Source organism: Scyliorhinus canicula, chromosome 9, assembly GCF_902713615.1.
Source record: "Scyliorhinus canicula chromosome 9, sScyCan1.1, whole genome shotgun sequence".
Lineage (NCBI taxonomy): Eukaryota > Metazoa > Chordata > Chondrichthyes > Carcharhiniformes > Scyliorhinidae > Scyliorhinus > Scyliorhinus canicula.
This window is the reverse complement of record NC_052154.1, coordinates 92,039,145-92,061,116: the sequence shown is the minus strand read 5'-3', so window position 1 is coordinate 92,061,116 and position 21,972 is coordinate 92,039,145. Positions and strand designations below refer to the sequence as shown.

The 21,972-nt window shown below is 44.8% G+C and overlaps 1 protein-coding gene across 1 annotated transcript; it reads left to right on the top strand.

Moving 5' to 3' along the window:
* Positions 1 to 1,485: 1,485 nt before the first annotated feature.
* On the top strand, positions 1,486 to 18,806 carry LOC119970904 (HLA class II histocompatibility antigen, DO beta chain-like). The gene is made up of 5 exons (XM_038806013.1): positions 1,486 to 1,528; positions 2,421 to 2,732; positions 9,913 to 10,023; positions 15,883 to 15,914; positions 18,457 to 18,806. Exons 1-5 carry the CDS (start codon positions 1,486 to 1,488, stop codon positions 18,622 to 18,624), a joined length of 666 nt encoding a protein of 221 aa, XP_038661941.1. The 3' UTR covers positions 18,625 to 18,806.
* Positions 18,807 to 21,972: the final 3,166 nt, after the last annotated feature.

Genomic DNA, 21,972 nt, shown 5'->3' with positions numbered 1-21,972 from the left:
CAGAATTGCAGAAATATTGATCACGATGATTATAATCTATTAGATGTTCAATCGAAATGTTGCAGCGGTAGTGTATGAAAGCAACAATGCAAGTAGTACCTTTAAAGGACACTTGCATCTATGTATGTATGACGTGTATGTCTTAACTCGACTAGTTCCCAGTAATGAGACTCCCAAACGTGCAAACGGGTTTTTAAATATTTCATCGTTTATTTTTTTCAACTTGGTAACCAAGGATGAAAACTTCTTAACAATGTACCTCACGGTAGACTGGTACAAAAGGTGAATTCATAATATCATAGAATCATATAATTTACAGTGCAGATGGAGGCAATTGGGCCCATCGAGTCTGCACCGGCTCTTCGAAAGAGCACCCCACTTAAGCCCAAGCCTCCACACTCTCCCCATGCCCCAGTAATCCTGAAGGTTTTTGGACACTAAGGGCAATTTATCATGGCCAATCCACATAACCTGCACATCTTTGGACTGTGGGAGGAAACCGGAGCACCCGGAGGAAACCCACACAGACATGCGGAGAATGTGCAGACCACGCGCAGACAGTGACCCAACCCAGGAATCGATTTCATTGGATAGACATATGGGCGATAAGGGAATAGATGGGCTTTAGAGTGGTTTCACAGTTCGGCGCAACATCGAGGACCGAAGGGACTGTACTGCGCTGTAATGTTCTATGTTCTATGTTCTATCCTGTGACCCTGCATCAGTGAAGCAACTGTGCTAACCACTGTACTACAGTGCTGCCCTTGGGATCAGTGAAGAGCAGGTAAGCTGGATACAGAACGGGCTTGGGCACAGATGACATCGGGAAGAAGTAGAAGGGTGTTTTTCTGAATGAAAGGCTGTGACTAACGGCGTTCCACAGGGATCAGTCCTTGGGCCTTCATTGTTCATGGTATATATAAATAATTTTGAAAATCATGTAGCTGGTCCAATTAGCAAGTTCGTGGAAGACACAAAAAGTGCTGGAATTGCAGCGACAGAGGAGGATTGTCAGAGGAGACAGCAAGATATAAACTGCTTGGAGTCTTGGGAGGAAAAATGGCTGACGGAGTTTAATTCGGACAAATGTGAGGTAATGGACTTTGGAAGGTCCAATGGATGTAGGAATTATACAATAAATGGTAGAACTCTTGCGAGTACTGACAGTCAGAGAGATCTGGGCGTGCATGTCCTCCGACAACTGAAAGGGGCAACGCATGTGGATAAGGTGGTCATTAAGGCACACAGCATGCTGGCCTTCATTGGTCGGGGCATTGAGTATAAAAATTGGCAAGTCATGTTGCAGCTGTACAGAACCTCAGTTAGGCCTGATTTGGAATGGTGTGTACAATTCTGGACGCCACACTACCAAAATGATGTGGATGCTTCCTACAGGGTACAGAAGTAATTTCCTCGGATGTTGCCTGGAATGGAGGGCATTTACTCTGAGAAGAGGTTAGTTAAACTTATTGCGTTCTCACTGGAATGACGGAGGTTGAGAGGCAACCTGATAGAGATTTCCAAGATTGTAAGTGGCATGAACACAGTGGATAGTCAGATGCTCATTCCTAGGGTAAGAGAGTCAGGGACTAGAGGACATAGATTGAAAGTACGTGGGGAAAAGTTTAGAACAGAAGTGCGAGGCAAGTCTTTTACACAGAGGGTGGTAAATATATGGAACGCACGGCCTTGAGAGGTGGTGGGAGCTGGTACGATAATGGAGTTTAAGGGGCATCTAGACAAATATATGAATAGGGTGGGAATGGAAGGATATCGACTCAGGAAGTGCATACGGTTTTAGTTTAGGCAGGTACCATGGTCGGCGCAGGTGTGGAGGGCAGAAGGGCTTGTTCCTGTGCTTTATCGTTCTTTGCTCTTTGCTCCTACTATAAATTAACAAGTAACAGCTAAGATTTTTAAGCTCGTAATATTAAGAAGTAAAGGCTGCTTCATATCCCAACCTGCATTTACATCATCCTTTTGATACACAATAACGATGGAATCATCTGTATCCTCATGTGAATCAGGTAGTAGATTTTACTTTCACTTTTGAAGCTCAACAGTATAGTATTTTCGCAAAGACATGTCATAACACACAGCATAGTCCATCGGATGTCAGTTCAGAGTCCACTCCATATTTATTTTCCAACAAAAGGAAAAGCGTGCATTTTTCGGAATAGGCAGAACTTTTCCCTCACCTGATATTTGTCCGCTTGCATCTAAACATTGTTGTCGATCGTATTTATAAAGATGTTGTTTAGGGTGTCGATACCTATTGTGTACAGTAAAACCCATGTTCAACGCCTGCCACGCTCTTCATTCTCCAACGCTGCGAAATTTGGACAGGCATTGGATGAACCCAAAGTTAATCTTTTCTGACTTTTAAAAACAGCTTTTTCCCTTCTCTTACATGTTCCTAGCCCGACCAACCCCACTGAAGATTTACTCACAGCACCTTGAAAATGATGCATTTGTGCTCCCTGCTGTTTTATGCTCAACACCTTCCTTTTTCCCAAAGAATATCAGCTTCACATGGTATAAGGATGGCAAAGAAACCACAACAGGAATAAAGACCGTCATTACATTGAATATCAATGGACTATATGAAGCTTCTAGCCGTTTGCAAGAGACACAGACAATCCGGGATGGAACTGTTTATACATGCCTGGTAACTCACAGTACCCTTCAGGTTCCAGCATCGGCCACTCACATTGTCACCTATCCCATCAAAGGTAAGGATTCTGAAAGTGGAATATAAATTTAAATCATATCCGGTCTGGCATAGCTATGGGGATTCCAGATAAAATGTTATATCATTTAACCACACGCTGCAGATCTTTGGTTTTGTAATAACTCTGTAAATGAGGTGTCTTCAATCACATATTCAACGGTTGCTGCTCAGACATTCCTTATATACTAATCGAACAATAATTTAAAGAAAAAAATATTTCTCCTCAAATGTATTTTAGTTTTAGACAACAAATATAGCTATGTAGCTGCGAGCTAGGTATGCAGTAGGTGGATCACAGAAGATCATAGATCATAGAGGAGGCATAAGGCAATGCATAAGGAGGTCATTTGGCCAATTGAGTCCACAGCAAACTTCCGAAACAGTTCCCCATGCAGACTTACCGCACCCCCACTCCCCACGACCACTGCGCCCTATCCCTGTAAACTAACCTGCACATTATTCGACTGGGAGAGGAAACCAAAGCACATGAAAGTAACCCATGCATACACAGGAGTACTTGCAACCTCCTCACAGCAGTTAATCAAGGGAGGATTTACACCTGGATCACTGGCGCTGTGAGGCAGCCCTGTCAAACGCTTCACAATTCTGAACCAGGATTTACAGAAGATCTTGATTTTAGCTCCTCTAATGAGAAAGTCCCAGATTTTAGAAACTCTGCAAATAACTGAATGCATTAATTCCCGCAAACGTCCCGTGTAAATTTACCAGGTTATTGACATGCTTACCGTCCTGTGTTGTGCAGAATTGTGGACAATATTTCAGTTGAAGGCTGAGCAGTGATTTCTAACTTTTGCGTCACCTTCGCAAATTTAGATTTAATGTCGCTATGTACAAATTCAATTCATTCCAGGCACATCGTTAGCACCTTACAATTTTCCTAAATTAGTTTACAAGTCTCCAGAATATACATCCTGTTGTTCTCCTGATTTTGCCCAAAAATGTTTTTATTTAGATTGCACTGCTCCCCTCATGGTTTTCGTCTCACCGAGAGGCCACACGTCAATGCCATTCGCATTAAGTTGGACCAATTCTGTGTGGGATCACTTCATGTAATTCTGATTGTTGCGACTGTTTTCTATGCTGCATACCTGAAATGCCATTTCCCTGACATACATAACTTCTAAATTGCACTTGCTAGGTACTAGCGCAAGTCTTTTAAATGCATCTAGAATGCATGTCTTCACAGATTATATCTGAAGGACCAATACAAAGTTGACCATCATAAACATATTGCTCCATTTGCAACTTACAAGAGCCACAGTGTAACTCCTCCCCCATGAAAAATAGCCATCGCTCGTCATTGTAGCGTCACGTCATGGGTGTCGCAAGATTGATTCCAGAACTTTTTCACCGCTGCAACATCGTTCTTTTCGATTGGATTGGATTGGATTTGTTTATTGTCACGTGTACTGCCCGATGGAAGAAGTTGGAAGAGTGAGTAAGCCAGGTGGGAGGGATCTTTGATTATGCTGCCCGCTTTCCCCAGGCAGCGGGAGGTGTAGATGGAGTAAATGGATGGGAAGCAGGTTTGTGTGATGGACTGGGCGGTGTTCACGACTCTCTGAAGTTTCTTGCGGTCCTGGGCCGAGCAGTTGCCATACCAGGCTGTGATTGAGCCCGATAGGATGCTTTCTATGGTGCATCTGTAAAATTTGGTAAGGGTTAATGTGGACATGCCCAATTTCCTTAGTTTCCTGAGGAAGTATAGGCGTTGATGTGCTTTCTTGGTGGTAGCGTCGACGTGGGTGGACCAGGACAGATTTTTGGAGATGTGCACCGCTAGGAATCTGAAACGGCTAAGCATCTCCATGATTCTGACAGGGGTGTGGACAGTACTTTGCTTCCTGAAGTCAATGACCAGCTCTTTAGCTTTGCTGGCATTGAGGGAGAGATTATTGTCGCTACACCACTCCACTAGGTTCTCTATCTCCCTCCTGTATTCTGACTCGTCGTTATTCGAGATCCGGCCCACTGTGGTCGCATCGTCAGCAAACTTGTAGATGGAGTTGGAACCAAGTTTTGCCACGCATTCGTGTATGTATAGGGAGTAGAGTAGGGGGCTAAGTACGCAGCCTTGCGGGGCCCCGGTACTGAGGAAAATCGTGAAGGAGGTGTTGTTGTTCACTCTTGCTGATTGTGGTCTGTTGGTCAGAAAATCGAGGATCCTGTTGCAGAGTGGAGAGCCAAGTCCTAGGTTTTGGAGCTTTGATATGAGCTTGACTAGGAATATGGTGTTGAAGGTGGAGCTGTAGTCAATAAATAGGAGTCTGATGTAGGAGTCCTTGTTTTCGAGATGCTCTAGGGATGAGTGTAGGGCCAGGGAAATTACGTCTGATGTGGACCAGTTGCAACGGTATGCGAATTGCAGTGGATCAAGGCGTTCTGGGAGTAAGGAGGTGATGCGCTTCACGATCAACCTCGAGGAGCACTTCATTATGACTGAAGTCAGGGCCAGCCTCCCCGGACAGGCGCCGGAATGTGTCGACTAGGGGTTTTTCACAGTAACTTCATTGAAGCCTACTCGTGACAATAGGCGATTTTCATTTTTTTTCATTTTTCACTGGACGTTAGTCATTGAGGCACGTTGCCTGGTTCTTCTTTGGTCTCGGTATGATGGTTCTCTTCTTAAAGCAGGTGGGGACCTCGGAGTGGAACAAGGACAGGTTAAAGATGCCTGAATACCTCTGCCAGCTGGTCCGTGCAGGCTCTGAGTGCACGACCAGGAATCCCATCCGGGCCCGTCGTCTTTTGAGGTTTCACTTTCAGGAAGGCCGATCTGACTTCGGAAGCTGTGATGGTTGGTATGGGTGAATTATGGGCTGCTGGGGCACTCAACAGCGGATTGTTGGTTACCTGCTTGAACGGAGCATAGAATACATTGAGTTCATTGGGGAGGGGTGCGTTGCTGCCATAGATACTGTTCGGCTTCGCCTTGTGGCCCGTTATGTTGTTTAGTCCTTGCCACAACCCTCGAGAGTCTGCCTGTGACTCTCGCTTGGTTTGATACTCTCTCTTGGTATCTCGGATGGCTTTTCCGACTCTGACTTCTGCCAGCTCCACTGAATATCAACAGCAAGCCACGTGAAAAACACGTCTCCGTTTCTTGGTAGCTCCTCTTCCCTGAAGCATTTACAAACCAGCTTTATTCACCTTAAGTTGCAACTACCTTGAAACCATTCCATTAAACTCTTCGAGTCATACTGAAGTCCGCTGCTTTCTCTGTCAGTGTTACCTAAGTCATAATCACCCATTTAGCCATCATCAAAGAACTTCGAAACTGCTCTCACGATATTTCAGCTCAGATCCTATATGCATACTGTTTGACCGTTTCCTCATCATAACAATTCCTTGGCGTATTCCTTCATTTGCAGCCTTCCATCATGCGAAAATATGCATTGCTCGTCAACTCCATCTGATTCATCATCTGATTCGGTTCATCAAATCCAAGCTGTCATGACAGTCTCAGTTACATGGCTGCAGATGACAGCAATGCGTGGAACTACTTCTGCATTCACCGGGCTCCGTTCGTTTTTTTGCAACAGTGCATTAAAATTTGCAGAATAAGCCCATTAAGGTTAACTTTAGTGAAATGCCTTTTTAGAAATCCACGTATCGTCAGATGTTTTTCACGTTTTTTTCTGTTTTAAATAATCGATCATTTTCATTAGTCACAATTTTCATTTAATATCGCAGTGCCCAGGGTTCTCCGACTGGTATTTTGTTTTAATTTGTCAAGAGTCTCTCACCATTTCCCATCTTCGTTCGAAGCCTTATTGATGTGCAAATTATCACACTCAGTTATGGTGACAGCCAACTGATGTCACCTATTCCACCATCATTGTTTTCTTGTTACCTTTAATCGGTGGCATTTTGGCAGGTACCATTTTCTAATGTCTCTGAAATTAATACTTGGTACCTCTTATTCCAGGGGGAGTGGCAGACGAGGTCAGGTAAAGACCTGTTGAGTGCATTCAGCTGTCACTCATATCATACAGTTCTAGTGTAACCTTGCCACCGGCAGACCACAGGGCATTGAATTCTCTACCCATAGCTGGAACAATAAGAAGGCTTACAACACCAGGTTAAAGTCCAACAGGTTCGTTTCGAATCACTAGCTTTCGGAGCACAGCTCCTTCATCAGGTTCGTGAAGAGGTGGGTTCCTTAGCCGCAAATATAGACAAATTCATTAATGCAAGATGATATTTTTAATACGAAAATTATCAGGTAATTAAGTCCTTACAGGTCCATACAGAACTGGAGAAGGGGATAATCACAGGTTAAAAACGTGTGAATTGTCTCAAGCCAGAACAGTTGATAGCATTTTCCAAGCTCAGCCACATGGTGGTGATGGTGGTGGTGGTGGGGAGGGCTGGGGGGGTGGAGGGGGGGGGGGTGAATATAGAGACAGGTCCCGGTGGAGGCCGTATTCATGCGTGTGGGCTGGAGAAGGGTACTGTTTCCAAGTGCCGGTGCAGATAAATGGGCCGACTGACCTCCTTCTGCACTCTAAATTCTTTGATTCTATGAGTATCTGACACGTCCTACAGAGGTTGCCATGGCAGCGTTGTGTGTTCTCATGGTTGCTGTTCACCTCACGGCAGGATAGTTTTCTTCCAACAGCGGTCTGTTCGAGGTGTGTGGTTGGTTGAAGGCAAGTAGTGGGGGTGTAGGGATAGCCTTTGCAAGATGTTCCTCTTAATCGATGACGTGTTGAAGGCTGCAAAGAAGATGTCATTGTTTCTCTGCTGCTGAGAAATACTGGACAACGAAGGGTACTCTGTTGGCTGTGCCCTGTGTTATTCTTCCGAGGAGCTCGGTGCGGTTTTTTGCTGTTTTGCGTTGGAACTGTCCATTAATGAGTCGAGCAGCATATCCCATACATACGAGGACGTGTTTCAGCATCTGTAGCTGTCTTTTATGTTGACCACGACACCACACAACCCTGCCATGGCAATCTCTACATGATATGCCAGATCATCGACATGGGCATCATCATTACACGTGAGAACACCGTCCACCAGGTATGCAGTATATACTCGCGTGATTCAGCCAATGTTGTCTGCCTCATGTGCTGGGGGAAAGGATGACTCGAGGTGTGGTACATTTTCAAGACCATGCTGATGCTGTGACAACCGATGGACGAACATCGTGCGACAATCGCCAGGCAGAAATGGTCCCTACCAGTCGGGGAACACTTCAACAGTCTAGGGCATTCAGCCTCTGATCTTCGGGTAAGCGTTCTCCAATGTAGCCTTCAGGACGTGCGACAACACAGAATCACCGATCAGAAACTGATAGCGAAGTTCCGCACACATGAGTATGGCCTCAACCGGGATCGGGGATTCATGACTCATTACATTCACCACCACAATCTGGGCTGAGCATGGGAAATCCTACCAACTGTCGTGGCATGAGAGAATTCACACCTTTTTAACGTGTGATTATCCCTCTCTCCAGTCGCTCCGTCTGGACTTGTAAAAACTTAATTACTTGCAAATGCTTACATTCAAATTATCGTCTTGCATCATTGACTTTGTCTATATATGAGGTTGTGGATCCCACCACTTCACTCTCCAAGAAACGGGGCTGTGCTCTGAATGCTGATGATTCGAAACACACCTGTTGGATATTACCTGGTGTTGTAAGACTTCTTATTGTGCCCAACCAAGTCCAACACTGGCATCTCCACATCAAAGCTAGAACATGCAACATGATTTATGTTGTTTGCTTTTTAAAAAACAGAACAATAAACATTATGTAGTGAATCGATTAAATTTAAGTCGGCCTGTGACCTTTCGTTCTTATTTGATATTAACACAAAAGGTAACTGCTGCCGACTTACACTGCAGCTCTGTTGCAAGAAAAACCGGACGCAATCACGTTGATATTCAACTCGTGTACTGGACTAGTGCGTGAATGTTTGAATAGAAATTAAGCTTGGTGCATATTTTTTTATTTCCTTGATTTATAAATCTTTAAAATGTACATCAAAATGCAAGCGACGTCTGATGCTATATGGCGCGGGAAACAGTTACTATTCAATACCGAGGTTAACATCAATTCAATGGATTCAGCTAATAAATTGTGAATGTTATTATGTTGCATGAACTGGAGCTCTTCGTACTTAACTGCAGTGTGTGGGCGGTGTTCTGACTTGCATGACTACAGTTACAATGTGTGCTGATCCTCATATCCTACTAGAACACGTGGTAGTGGTACATTTTCATCCGGCAGGTGTTCGGCGACGCATAGTTGTCCAGTTTGAAACTTGCGGCCCCGGCATACAAAGGGGTTTATGGTTATGGTTATTAATGATTGCTGTCAACAGAAAATGCGTCATGCAAAGGTGGGATGGTCATCAATTTACGGCGTCAGAAGTATATTCATGGAGGGGGCAGAGAGGAGCATGGTTTCATAAGGGCCAATATCAGTGGCAGAGCTTTGTTCACTGTCAACAAGTGATGCTCTTTGAGGAGCAATTGATCCTCCGGATCCCGGACTACCCCATCCCTTCCTGAACTAGCCACCCCTTTGCCGCCGGTATTTGCCCCCGCCTAAAAGATGAACTCCGCCCCCAAAGTGAACTCCCCCGGTCCTGCATGACCACCTCCCCCTATGGGTCCCTAAACTTTCCCCTCTGACACAATACCCCGCCTCCTCATTCTCCGATCCGACATACCCTTCGCGCACTGACTCAGGCCCTACCCTTCTCTTCTGAACTGTCCCACCTCCGGTCCGACCCCCTACACCGATTCGACCTCAGCCCTACCTCCACTGGCCACCCCTCCCAGTGGAGGTGGCTCTCTCTTCTGACCTGTGCCTTCCCCGTCCCACCCAAAACATATGCGCCCTTAAAGACAGTTAGTCCCGTTAAACGGCGGCATTTCTTAGCTCTTTGCATCCCAGTTATTCCATGCCGTTGCATCCAGCTAATTTCGCTGCTCCTTTCTTCCACGGCTTGAGAGGGAAGGTTTGGCCGAACGCCCGCTTTAGAATCACAGCGCGGGAAAACCTGTCGAGTGTGGAAATCCACTGGAGGTTACCACGCTGAGGAATTTACATGCCATAACGTTCACAATCTGAGATGGATTGGAGGGCAAGTTATTTTTTAACTGGACAGATGTGAACCTCGATTCTGTATTTCATTTAAATCCTGCAGATACTGCGACCACCCATTACTTGCTGATTTCTGCTGCTGCTTTTGGTGGATTGCTATCATTGGTGCTGGGTATCATCAATATGAAGCGATACATATCAACAAAAACAGAAGGTGAGACATAGTTTACATAGGAACAAAGAAAGTAGAAGCAGGAGGAGGCCATTCGCTCTTCCAGCCTGTTCCACAATTCGTCACAATCAAGGCTGATCATCAAGTTTAAGACTCTGATCCTGCCAACCTCCCATTTTCCTTATATATAGGCCCCAAGAGCTATAGCTAATTTCTAATTGAAATTACACAACGATTTCGCCTCAATTATTTTCTATAACAGCAAATTCCGAGATTCACCACTCTCTCGGTGAAGAAATTTCTCCTCACCTCAGTAATAAAAGTTTTAACCCTTATCTTCAAACTATGACCTCTAGTTCTGCAGTTGACTGCTATCACGAACATTTTTTCTGAATCTACCTTGTCTAATACTCATAGAAATTTGTAAATTTGTCTGAGATTCCCTCTCACTCTTCTAGAACAAAGAACAAAGAACAAAGAACAAAGAAAATTACAGCACAGGAACAGGCCCTTCGGCCCTCCCAGCCTGCGCCGATCCAGATCCTTTATCTAAACCTGACTCCTATTTTCCAAGGTGTACTTCCCTCTGTTCCCGCCCATTCATATACCTGTCTAGATGCTTCTTAAATGATGCTATCGTGCCAGCCTCTACCACGTCCGCTGGTAAGGCGTTCCAGGCACCCACCACCCTCTGCGTAAAAACCTTTCCATGCACATCTCCCTTAAACTTTCCCCCTCTGACTTTGAAATCGTGACCCCTTGTAACTGACACCCCAACTCTTGGGAAAAGCTTGTTGCTATCCACCCTGTCCATACCTCTCATAATTGTGTAGACCTCAATCAGGTCCCCCCTCAACCTCCGTCTTTCCAACGAAAACAATCCTAATCTACTCAACCTTTCTTCATAGCTAGCACCTTCCATACCAGGCAACATCCTGGTGAACCTGCTCTGCACCCTCTCCAAGGCGTCCACATCCTTCTGGTAATGTGGCGACCAGAACTGCACGCAGTATTCCAAATGTGGCCGAACCAAAGTCCTATACAACTGTAACATGACCTGCCAACTCTTGTACTCAATACCCCGTCCGCTGAAGGCAAGCATGCTGTATACCTTCTTGACCACTCTATCAACCTGCGTTGCCACCTGCAGGGTACAATGGACCTGAACTCCCAGATCACTCTGCACATCAAATCCCCAAGACCCTTCCATTGACAATATAGTCCGCTCTTGAATTTGATCTTCCAAAATGCATCACCTCACATTTGCCTGGATTGAACTCCATCTGCCATTTCTCTGCCCAACTCTCCAATCTATCTATATTTTGTTGTATTCTCTGACAGTCCTCCTCGCTATCTGCAACTCCACCAATCTTCTTATCATCTGCAAACTTGCTAATCAGACCACCTATACCTTCCTCCAGGTCATTTATGTAGATCACAAACAACAGTGGTCCGAGCACTGATCCCTGTGGAACACCACTAGTCACCCTTCTCTATTTTGAGACACTCCCTTCCACCACTACTCTCTGTCTTCTGTTGCCCAGCCAGTTCTTTATCCATCTAGCTAGTACACACAGAACTCCATACGACTTCACTTTTTCCATCAACCTGCCATGGGAAACCTTATCAAACGCCTTACTAAAGTCCATGTATACAACATCTACAGCCCTTCCCTCATCAATTAACTTTGTCACTTCCTCAAAGAATTCTATTAGGTTTGTAAGAAATGACCCAACCTGCACAAAACCATGCTGCCTATCACTGATAAGTCTATTTTCTTCCTGATGTGAATAGATCCTGTCCCTCAGTATCTTCTCCAACAGTTTGCCTGCCACTGATGTCAAGCTCACAGGTCTATAATTCCCTAGATTATCCCTGCTACCCTTCCTTAAACAACGGACAACATTAGCAATTCTCCAGTTCTCCGGGACCTCACCCGTGCTCAAGGATGCTGCAAAGATATCTGTTAAGGCCCCAGCTATTTCGATCCCTCGCTTCCGTCAGAAACCTGAGATAGATCCCATCCGGTCCTGGGGACTTGTCCACCCTAATGTCTTTTAGAATATCCAAAACTTCCCCCTTCCGTATGACAACTTGACCGAGAGTATTTAAACATCCATCCCGAGCCTCAACATCCGTCTTGCCCCTCTCCTTTGTGAATACCGATGCAAAGTACTCATTAAGAATCTCACCCATTTCCTCTGAGTCCACGCATAAATTTCCTCTTTTGTCTTTAAGTGGGCCAATCCTTTCTCTAGTTACCCTCTTGCTCCTTACATACGAATAAAATGCTTTGGGATTTTCCTTAACCCTGTTAGCCAAAGATATTTCATGACCCCTTTTAGCCCTCTTTATTGCGTGATTGAGATTCGTCCTACTTTCCCGATATTCCTCCAAAGCTTCATCAGTTTTGAGTTGCCTCGATCCTATGTATGCTTCCTTTTTCATTTTAGCTAGTCTCACAATTTCACCCGTCATCCATGGTTCCCTAATCTTTCCATTTCTATCTTTCATTTTCACAGGAACATGTCTGTCCTGCACTCTAATCAACCTTTCCTTAAAAGACTTCCACATTTCAATTGTGGATTTCCCCTTAAACAGCTGCTCCCAATCCACATTCCCTAGCTCCTGCCGAATTTTGTTATACTCTGCCTTTCCCCATTTTAGCACTCTTCCTTTCGGACCCCTCCAGTCCTTGTCCATGAGTATTCTAAAACTTACGGAATTGTGATTGCTATTCCCAAAGTAATCACCGACTGAAACATCAACCACCTGGCCGGGATCATTCCCCAATACCAGGTCCAGTATGGCCCCTTCCCGATTTGGACTATTTACATACTGCTCTAAAAACTCTCCTGGATGCTCCTTACAAACTCTGTTCCATCTACGCCTCCAACACTACACGAATCCCATTCAATGTTGGGGAAGTTAAAATCTCCCATCACAACCACCCTATTGCTCCTACATTTTTCTATAATCTGTCTGCATATTTGTACCTCTACTTCATGCTCGCTTTTGGAAGGCCTGTAGTAAAGTCCCAACAATGTTACTGCACCCTTCCTATTTCTCAGATCCACCCATATTGCCTCAGTGCTCGAATCCTCCATCGTGCCCTCCTTAATCACAGCTGTGATATCATCTCTGACAAGTAATGCAACTCATCCACCCCTTCTACCTCCCTCTCTATCCCTCCTGAAGCATCTATACCCTGGGATATTCAGTTGCCAGTCCTGCCCTTCCCTCATCCAAGTCTCAGTAATACCAATAGCATCATATTCCCAGGTACTGATCCAAGCCCTAAGTTCAACTGCCTTACCTGCTACACTTCTCGCATTAAAACAAATGCACCTCAGACCACCTTTGCGTTCATCATCTCTTCCCTGTCTACTCTTCCCCTTAGTCACATTGAGTTTATTGTCTTGTACCTTACTGACTTTAGTTGCTGCCTCTTTACTGACCTCTAACTTCCTAATCTGGTTCCCATCCCCCTGCCACATTAGTTTAAAGCCTCCCCAACAGTGTTAGCAAAAGCACCCCCTAGGACATTGGTTCCAGTCCTGCCCAGGTGTAAACCATCCGTTTTGTAATTGTCCCACCGCCCCCAGAAACGGTTCCAATGTCCCAAAAATCTGAACCCCTCCCTCCTGCACCATCTCACAAGCCACGTATTCATTCTTACTATTCTTGAATTTCTACTCTGACTGTCCCGTGGCACTGGTAGCAATCCTGAGATTACTACCTTTGAGGTCCTACTTTTTAACTTATCTCCAAACTCCCTAAATTCTGATTGTAGGACCTCATCCCTTTTTTTTACCTATATCGTTGGTGCCTGTATGCACCACGACAACTGGCTGTTCACCCTCCCCCTTCAGTATGTCCTGCAGCCGACCGGAGTCATCCCTGACCCGAGCACCCGGGAGGCAACATACCATTCGGGAGTCTCGTTTCCGATCACAGAAACGCCTGCCTACTGCCCCTTACAATTGAATCCCCTATGACTATAGCTCTGCCAGTCTTTTTCCCGCCCTTCTATTTAGCAGAGCTAGCCACGGTGCCATGAGCCTGGCTACTACTGCCTTCCCGTGGTGAGACATCTCCCCCAACAGTATCCAAAACGGTATACCTGTTTTGGAGGGAGATGACCGCAGGGGACACCTGCACTGCCTTCCTGCTCTTTCTCTGCCTTTTGGTCACCCATTCCCTGTCTCCGTCACCAATCTAAATCTGCAGTTTTCTCACCAACCCACTGAACGTGCTATCCACGACCTCCTCAGCATCGCGGATGCTCCAAAGTGAGTCCATCCGCAGCTCCAGAGCCGTCATGCGGTCTAACAGGAGCTGCAGCTGGACACACTTCCCGCACATGAAGAAGTCAGGGGCATCGGCCAGGTCCCTGAACTCCCACATTGTGCACGAGGAGCATAACACAGGTCTGGGATCTCCTGCTATTTTTACCCTTTACCTTAACTGATTACAAATATAGTATCAAATAATAAATAAGTGAAAGGAATAAAGATTGTACTTACCAATCACAAAACTCACCAACACACAAAGAGTTAAATTTCTCCCAGCAACTGCTGATTGGTTTAGCTCACAGGGCTAATCGCTGGCTTTTAAAGCAGACCAAGCAGGCTAACAGCACGGTTCGATTCCCGTACCAGCCTCCCTGACAGGCGCCGGAATGTGGATACTAGGGGCTTTTCACAGTAACATCATTGAAGCCTACTCGTGGCCATAAGCGATTTTCATTTCATTTCATTTTCATAAACGTCAATTAATATAATCCTAACTGATTTAATCTCTCGCCATATGACAGTCCGACATCCCAGGAGTCAGCCTGGTAAACGTTCGATGCGCTCTCTCCACAGTAAGAACAACTTTCCTCAGTTAAGGACACCAGAACGACACACAGAACTTCAGGTGTGGCTTCACCAATACATTGATAAGTGAAAATGAAAATCGTTTATTGTCACGAGTAGGCTTCAAATGAAGTTACTGTGAAAAGCCCTTAGTCGCCACATTCCGGCGCCTGTTCGGGGAGGCTGGTACGGGAATTGAACAGTGCTGCTGGCCTGCCTTGGTCTGCTTTAAAAGCCAGCGATTTAGCCCAGTGTGCTAAACCAGCCCCTACACAGGGCTATACAATTGCAGAAAACAACCTATATTCCTTTACTCTAAACCCGCCGCTATGAAGGCCAACATGCTATTTGCCTTCTTTACTGCCTGCTGCACCTGTGCGTTTATATTCAGTGACTGATGCATTAGGACACCCAGTTATCACTGAGTATCTACCTCTCTCGATTTACACCCATTCAAATAATAATCTGTTTTGCTCTCTTTGCTACCTAGTCGCAAAACAGCACATTCATCTACATTATACGGCATCTGCCATGCATGTGTCCATTCGCTCAGCCTGTCCAAATTCTGCTGAAGTATCTCTGCATCCTCCTCACAGCTTATCCTCCCAACCAACATTGTATCATCTGCATATTTGGAGATCTTTACACTTCATTCTTCTAAAAATGTCTAAATAACAGTGCTCAAGGGATTTCTCCCATTAGACATTAGCTGACGGCATGTGAAATTTAAAACACACGTTTGGTTTCCACACAGTGACTTAAACATTGTTGAACATCTATGTCGTCACACGAAGGGAAGAGAAAGTATCATGTCAGTTTCTGCTAGTTTATATCATTTTGGAACATGTCCCAAAGATTTGTCAATCTGACTGACGTTGTTCGTCTGCCATCAGAATAATCCATTTGCCAATATATTTCCCCAATGTCAAAATATGCCAGATTCCAAGCAGTTCCTTGAAAAATTGTGATATCTGGATTGTTGTGATATATATTGAGTTTACCAGCTGTAAAAAGCTTAATGTTAAACCCTCTACTTTTCCAGGAGTGCAAGTAAATGACTATCCTGATCCGGAGGTACGTTTCCATCATTTATTTCAATCATAAATTTGAGTTTAGACAAACTTAAATCGATTTATTCCAACAATGTTCGCATTTTGTACCGTCCCACAGAAGATTTAAACACAATGAGAGAGATTGAATTCAGTGGGAGTTCAACAGACGCACGATAACATAGCATATCAATAGTCAGTGGTAAATTAATTGCAACTGTGATGTTCTGGTCGTTAACATACGAAATAAACGTACCTCCAATGCATGAGTAAATCTCTCTCAGTCGACCATTTATTCTCATTATCCAAACCTGAAATGGATCCAGAATGCAGCAGTGCATGTCTTGCCATCGTAGCTTGACATGTTATATTCAGTTTCCAAACTCTGTCAATAAAATCTGAGGTTATAAATGTCAACGGGGCTGTTGGAGGTTCGCAAACAAATTACGACTGCTCCTGAGGCAATTAGGCTGTCTTCCTTAGCCACCCTGCTACGGCTTTAACCCAAATCCGCACCACAGTTTTTCGTTATGACAAAGCATCAGAGGTTCCTTTAAAATCCAGTATGAACTATTAGTTCAAGCTGCAATACACATTTTCATCGATATCCAAATAATTAATAAAATGTTCTTCGTAAAGCCATCTGCTGGCGACGCTGTTGATCCACACGGAAACAAACATTGAGCTGTTAAAATGTCACATTTTCTGCAACGTTAGCTGCAAGGGGCAGCAGGGTAGCATGGTGGTTAGCATAAATGCTTCACAGCTCCAGGGTCCCAGGTTCGATTCCCGGCTGGGTCACTGTCTGTGTGGAGTCTGCACGTCCTCCCCCTGTGTGCGTGGGTTTCCTCCGGGTGCTCCGGTTTCCTCCCACAGTCCAAAGATGTGCGGGTTAGGTGGATTGGCCATGCTAAATTGCCCGTAGTGTCCTAATAAAAAGTAAGGTTAAGGGGGGGGTTGTTGGGTTACGGGTTACGGGTATAGGGTGGATACGTGGGTTTGAGTAGGGTGATCATGGCTCGGCACAACATTGAGGGCCAAAGGGCCTGTTCTGTGCTGTACTGTTCTATGTTCTATGTTAAGAACACGGGCAGTCAAGAAACACGAATTTGATGTTCCTTTCATTTGTCTCCACCATCATTGCATTACCCAGTTCGGTATTTGACATAATCTTAATATTTTGCTTGCATTCCCGTGGGTGGCACTGTTACATATATGCTGGGGATCCGAGTTAAGCAGTCACGGAGAATTTCACTTGAAAATGTGAAATACTTGTCGGCCGTTCCCCACATATTGTAATAGATGGAACTTTTGTTTTTTTGCATTAACTCGCCGACTTCTATGATACACCGCCTCTTGTTTGAGATTACAGTTGTCATGAAGCAACAATAAGACACAGAACAGAAAGAGTTATTCTGGTTACGAAGCACAATTTGTGACAACAAGCATTCTACATTTATCCGTACAATCCTTTGGTAGGGTGGATGGAAGTAAATTGCATATCCTTTTCCTTAGAGGGCTATGGCAGCGTGCTATCTAACATCCAGATGGAGTCCACATTGCATAAAATATTTTTAGTATTGTGCGAGTCCTGTACAATGTGCCTATTGAACGGCATACTTTTCATTGTTCAAGTGCAATTAATGTTCACAAAATTGCTTCTTACAACAATTGGATTACAATGCTTGGCATTATTGTGTGAAATAGGCCGGCAATTCTCCAGAGATTTAAAGGCTAAACGTGATCTAGTTGAATCATATATTGTTGTGAAGGAGCTTCAAATATTTGATTCTGGGCTGGATCGTCCAGTTGTTCACATTTTCAGAATAACAATTGCTAGAACTGAGATGAGGAGTATGTTTATTACTCAATGGTTTTGGAAATGTTTGAATTGCCGATACAATAGGCTGTGCATGCTCTGTCGTTGAACACACTCAATGGATACGGCAGAGGATTTGGGGATATTAAGAGATATGGATATGACTTAAGAATGTGTACATTCCTATGGAAATTATTCAACAGAGTAGTGGGCTGCAAGGGCCAAATTGTTTACTCCTGCTCTTGTTTCTTCGATTCTGACAGCCTTCCAGTAAATGTGTTCCAGAATGTCTGGTCTGGCATTTCTTTCCGTGAACATTGTTCTTCTACCTGTATAAAACGTCAGAGTTCAACGTAGAAGGGAGAAAAATGAGCATAGATACAGGTGGATATTTATTCCATAAGTGCTTATTTTTGATTCGTTCAACCGATGCACAAAACAAGGAGTATGATGGTGCTTTATACTACACGGAACATTACTAATTTCCAAAATGCCCCAAAAGCGAAGCCTATAAAAGGGATAGTTCATGCTCAGATGGGTATGAGAAGGGGAACAGAGAGGCACCATTTAACTGTAATCATGAAAAAAATGGGCGTAGTGCATGGAATGCTTTGAATGCTGTTGTGGTAAACGTTTGTATCTGCACAAAATCTGTTCTCCTTTGTCTATTTTAATAGATCTGATTGACACTAGACTACAATCAAGAAAAAATCTTGAACTAATGAAAGTACCAACATTGTTTTTACAGACGAAGACCAATCCACTGGATAAGGCGGTTACATACGCTGCTCTCGACATGACAGGCTCAAGGAAACCAGAAATGGCTAATAATCAGGATAATAGTACAGAATACGCTCAGATTCGGATGGAAAAACGAAGAACAAGTGTAGCTTATATGCAAAGAAAAGCCAAGTAATGGCGGTGAACGAAGCAGCAGCCTCATTTAGTGATACATATATCTAACTACCGGACCATAGTCGAGAACTCTATAATAGAGGCAAACAAATTCAATACATCAATATACGACAGGCAACAATTAAAATTAATGATTATGTAACTGCTGCAGTATCTTGGGATCAGAAATAAATATTGATCAGGGCTGTGGAAGAATTCCGCAGTGCTGGGATTATTTGCCATTATAGGGCAACCGCAAATGTCATAATTACGTAAGAACTAGCCATGCACCATTTTACACTGTTACATTGACATGGCAGCCTAGATTATAAACTCAAATTTGCGAGACATTATTGACCTATTAATCGTTTAACTCTGAGAACAGTAAACTTCAGCAAAGTGGGGGAGTCGCAAATGAGGTCAAACACGTTTACATTGGAAGAAATCACTGAATGAACATTTAATTAGCTGCCGCCTCAACGCAGCCGGTAGTATAGATAACGCAGAATACGCAGAACATAACGTAGATTTCTGGCGAAGTTGTCAGAGGAAAAATCAGTTTCTTATCTTTTGCTCTGTCTACGTCCTTCAGTTTTTTTCCCCCCGCGTTACTCTGCGATTCTGCATGCATCTTAACGGCCCACTTTTGAAAGTTTTTTTTTGATCAGATGAAGTGGATTTTAACAGTCAGCCACCCAAGCAGTCGGAAAGGACAAAAGCCGTTTTGCTTGAAAGAATTTGAGTCATTCATGCTCTGTTGTACCTGTCGCGCTAGAGAATCAGGACATTGACTAACCAACATATTTCTGCCAACAACTGCAACAGTTCGTGATGGTTGGCTTGCTGAACCTTTTCTATTAAATAAAAAATGTAGCAGTACAGCCGACATTGACAGCTGGCGTCATTCCGTTCAATTCAAGCTAAAGGTGAAATATATTTATAAAGAGAATCATTGAAATCATTGTTGAAGAATTTTTAATTCTTCCGAAATAAGGACCAGCTAAACACGTTGTTCCCACGGCAACTGTCGAGGCTGATTTGTTATCACTGTCTAATTATTCTCTCCTTGTCTAATCGAACAAGGTTTAAAGTATTCCACACTATTGCTGTGGAAATGCCCGTAATTGTTGTATTAACCCATTGGCTGAGATAATGTTGAATACCCCGCCCCCCCCCCCCCCCCGGCCCCGGCCCCGCTCCTCCCCCCCCAGCCCCGCTCCCCCCCGCCCCAGCCCCGCTCCCCCCCGCCCCAGCCCCGCTCCCCCCCCCCCCCCGCCCCCCCCGCCCCGCTCCGCCCCCCCCCCCCAAGGGCGCCGAAGTTCAGCTTGCCCGGGGCGCCAGCAACCCTAGGGCCGCCACTGCTCCACACAGACAGTGACCCACGTCAAAATCGAACTTGGGACCCTGGAGCTGTGAAGCAATTGTGCTATCCACAATGCTACGGTGCTGCCCTTAAGAAGTTAACCTACACTTCATTATTCTACCCTAATCCATGTACCTATCCAACAGCCGCTTGAAGGTCCCTAACGTTTCCGACTCAACTACTTCCACAGGCAGTGCATTCCATGCCCCCACTACTCTCTAGGGTAAAGAACCTACCTCTGACATCCCCTCTATATCTTCCACCATTTATCTTAAATTTATGTCCCCTTGTAATGGTGTGTTCCACCGGGGAAAAAGTCTCTGACTGTCTACTCTATTCCCCTAATCATCTTATAAACCTTTATCAAGTCCCCCCTCATCCATCTCCGTTCTAATGAGAAAAGGCCTAGCACCCTCAACATTTCGTTGTATGACCTACTCTCCATTCCAGGCAACATCCTGGTAAATCTCCTTTGCACTTTTTCCAAAGCTTCCACATCCTTCCTAAAATGAGGCGACCAGAAATGCACACAGTACTCCAAATGTGGCCTGACCAAGGTTTTGTACAGCTGCATCATTACCTCACGGCTCTTAAATTCAATCCCTCTGCTAATGAACGCTAGCAAACCATTGGCCTTCTTCACAGCTCTATCCACTTGAGTGGCAACTTTAAAAGATCTATGAACATAGACCCCAAGATCTCTCTGCTCCTCCACATTGCCACGAACCCTACCGTTAACCCTGTATTCCGCATTCATATTTGTCCTTCCAAAATGGACAACCTCACACTTGTCAGGGTTAAACTCCATCTGCCACTTCTCAGCCCAGCTCTGCATTCTACGGGCAATTTAACATGGCCAATCCACCTAACCCGCACATCTTTGGACTGTGGGAGGAAACCGGAGCACCCGGAGGAAACCCACGCACACACGGGGACGACGTGCAGACTCCGCACAGACAGTGACCCAGCCGGGAACTGAACCTGGGACCCTGGAGCTGTGAAGCATTTATGCTAACCACCATGCTACCGTGCTGCCCCATCATCTGCAAATTTACTGACCCACACTTCAACTCCCTCATCCAAGTCGTTAATGAAAATCACAAACAGCAGAGGACCCAGAACTGATCCCTGCGGTACGGTACTGATAACTGGTCTCCAGGCTGAATATTTGCCATCCACCACCACTCTCTGTCTTCTATCGGTTAGCCAGTTCGTTATCCAACTGGCCAAAGTTCCCACTATCCCATGCCTCCTTACTTTCTGCACAAGCCTACAATGCCTTACTAAAATCCATGTACACTACATCCACTGCTTTACCTTCATCCACATGCTTGGTCAACTCCTCAAAGAAGTTAATAAGACTTGTAAAGCAAGACCTACCCCTCACAAATCCGTGCTGACTATCCCTAATCAAGCAGTGCCTTTCCAGATGCTCAGAAATCCTATCCCTCAGTACCCTTTCCATTACTTTGCCTACCACCGAAGTAAGACTAACTGGCCTGTAATTCTCAGGGTTATCCCTATTCCCTTTTTTGAACAGGGGCACGACATTCGCCACTCTCCAATCCTCTGGTACCACCCCTGTTGACAGCGAGGACGAAAAGATCATTGCCAACGGCTCTGCAATTTCATTTCTTGCTTCCCATAGAATCCTTGGATATATCCCGTCAGGCACGGGGGACTTGTCTATCCTCAAGTTTTTCAAAATGCGCAACACATCTTCCTTCCTGACAAGTATCTCCTCGAGCTTATCAGTCTGCTTCACGCTGTCCTCTCCAACAATATAGCCCCTCTCGTTTGTAAATACGGAAGAAAAATACTTGTTCAAGACCTCTCCTATCTCTTCAGACTCAATACACAATCTCCCGCTAATGTCCTTGATCGGACCTACCCTCACTCTAGTCATTCTCATATTTCTCACATATGTGTAAAAGGCCTTGGGGTTTTCCTTGATCCTACCTGCCAAAGATTTTTCATGCCCTCTCTTAATCCCTTACTTCAGTTCCC

What these genes read in the sequence shown, in the direction of transcription:
- LOC119970904 (XM_038806013.1), top strand. Translation starts at nt 1,486, where the DNA reads ATGACGGAGGTTGAGAGGCAACCTGATAGAGATTTCCAAGATT. An exon ending in TGTCACCTATCCCATCAAAG is followed by an intron (nt 2,733 to 9,912) that starts GTAAGGATTCTG and finishes TAAATCCTGCAG; the next exon opens with ATACTGCGACCACCCATTAC. An exon ending in CATATCAACAAAAACAGAAG is followed by an intron (nt 10,024 to 15,882) that starts GTGAGACATAGT and finishes CTACTTTTCCAG; the next exon opens with GAGTGCAAGTAAATGACTAT.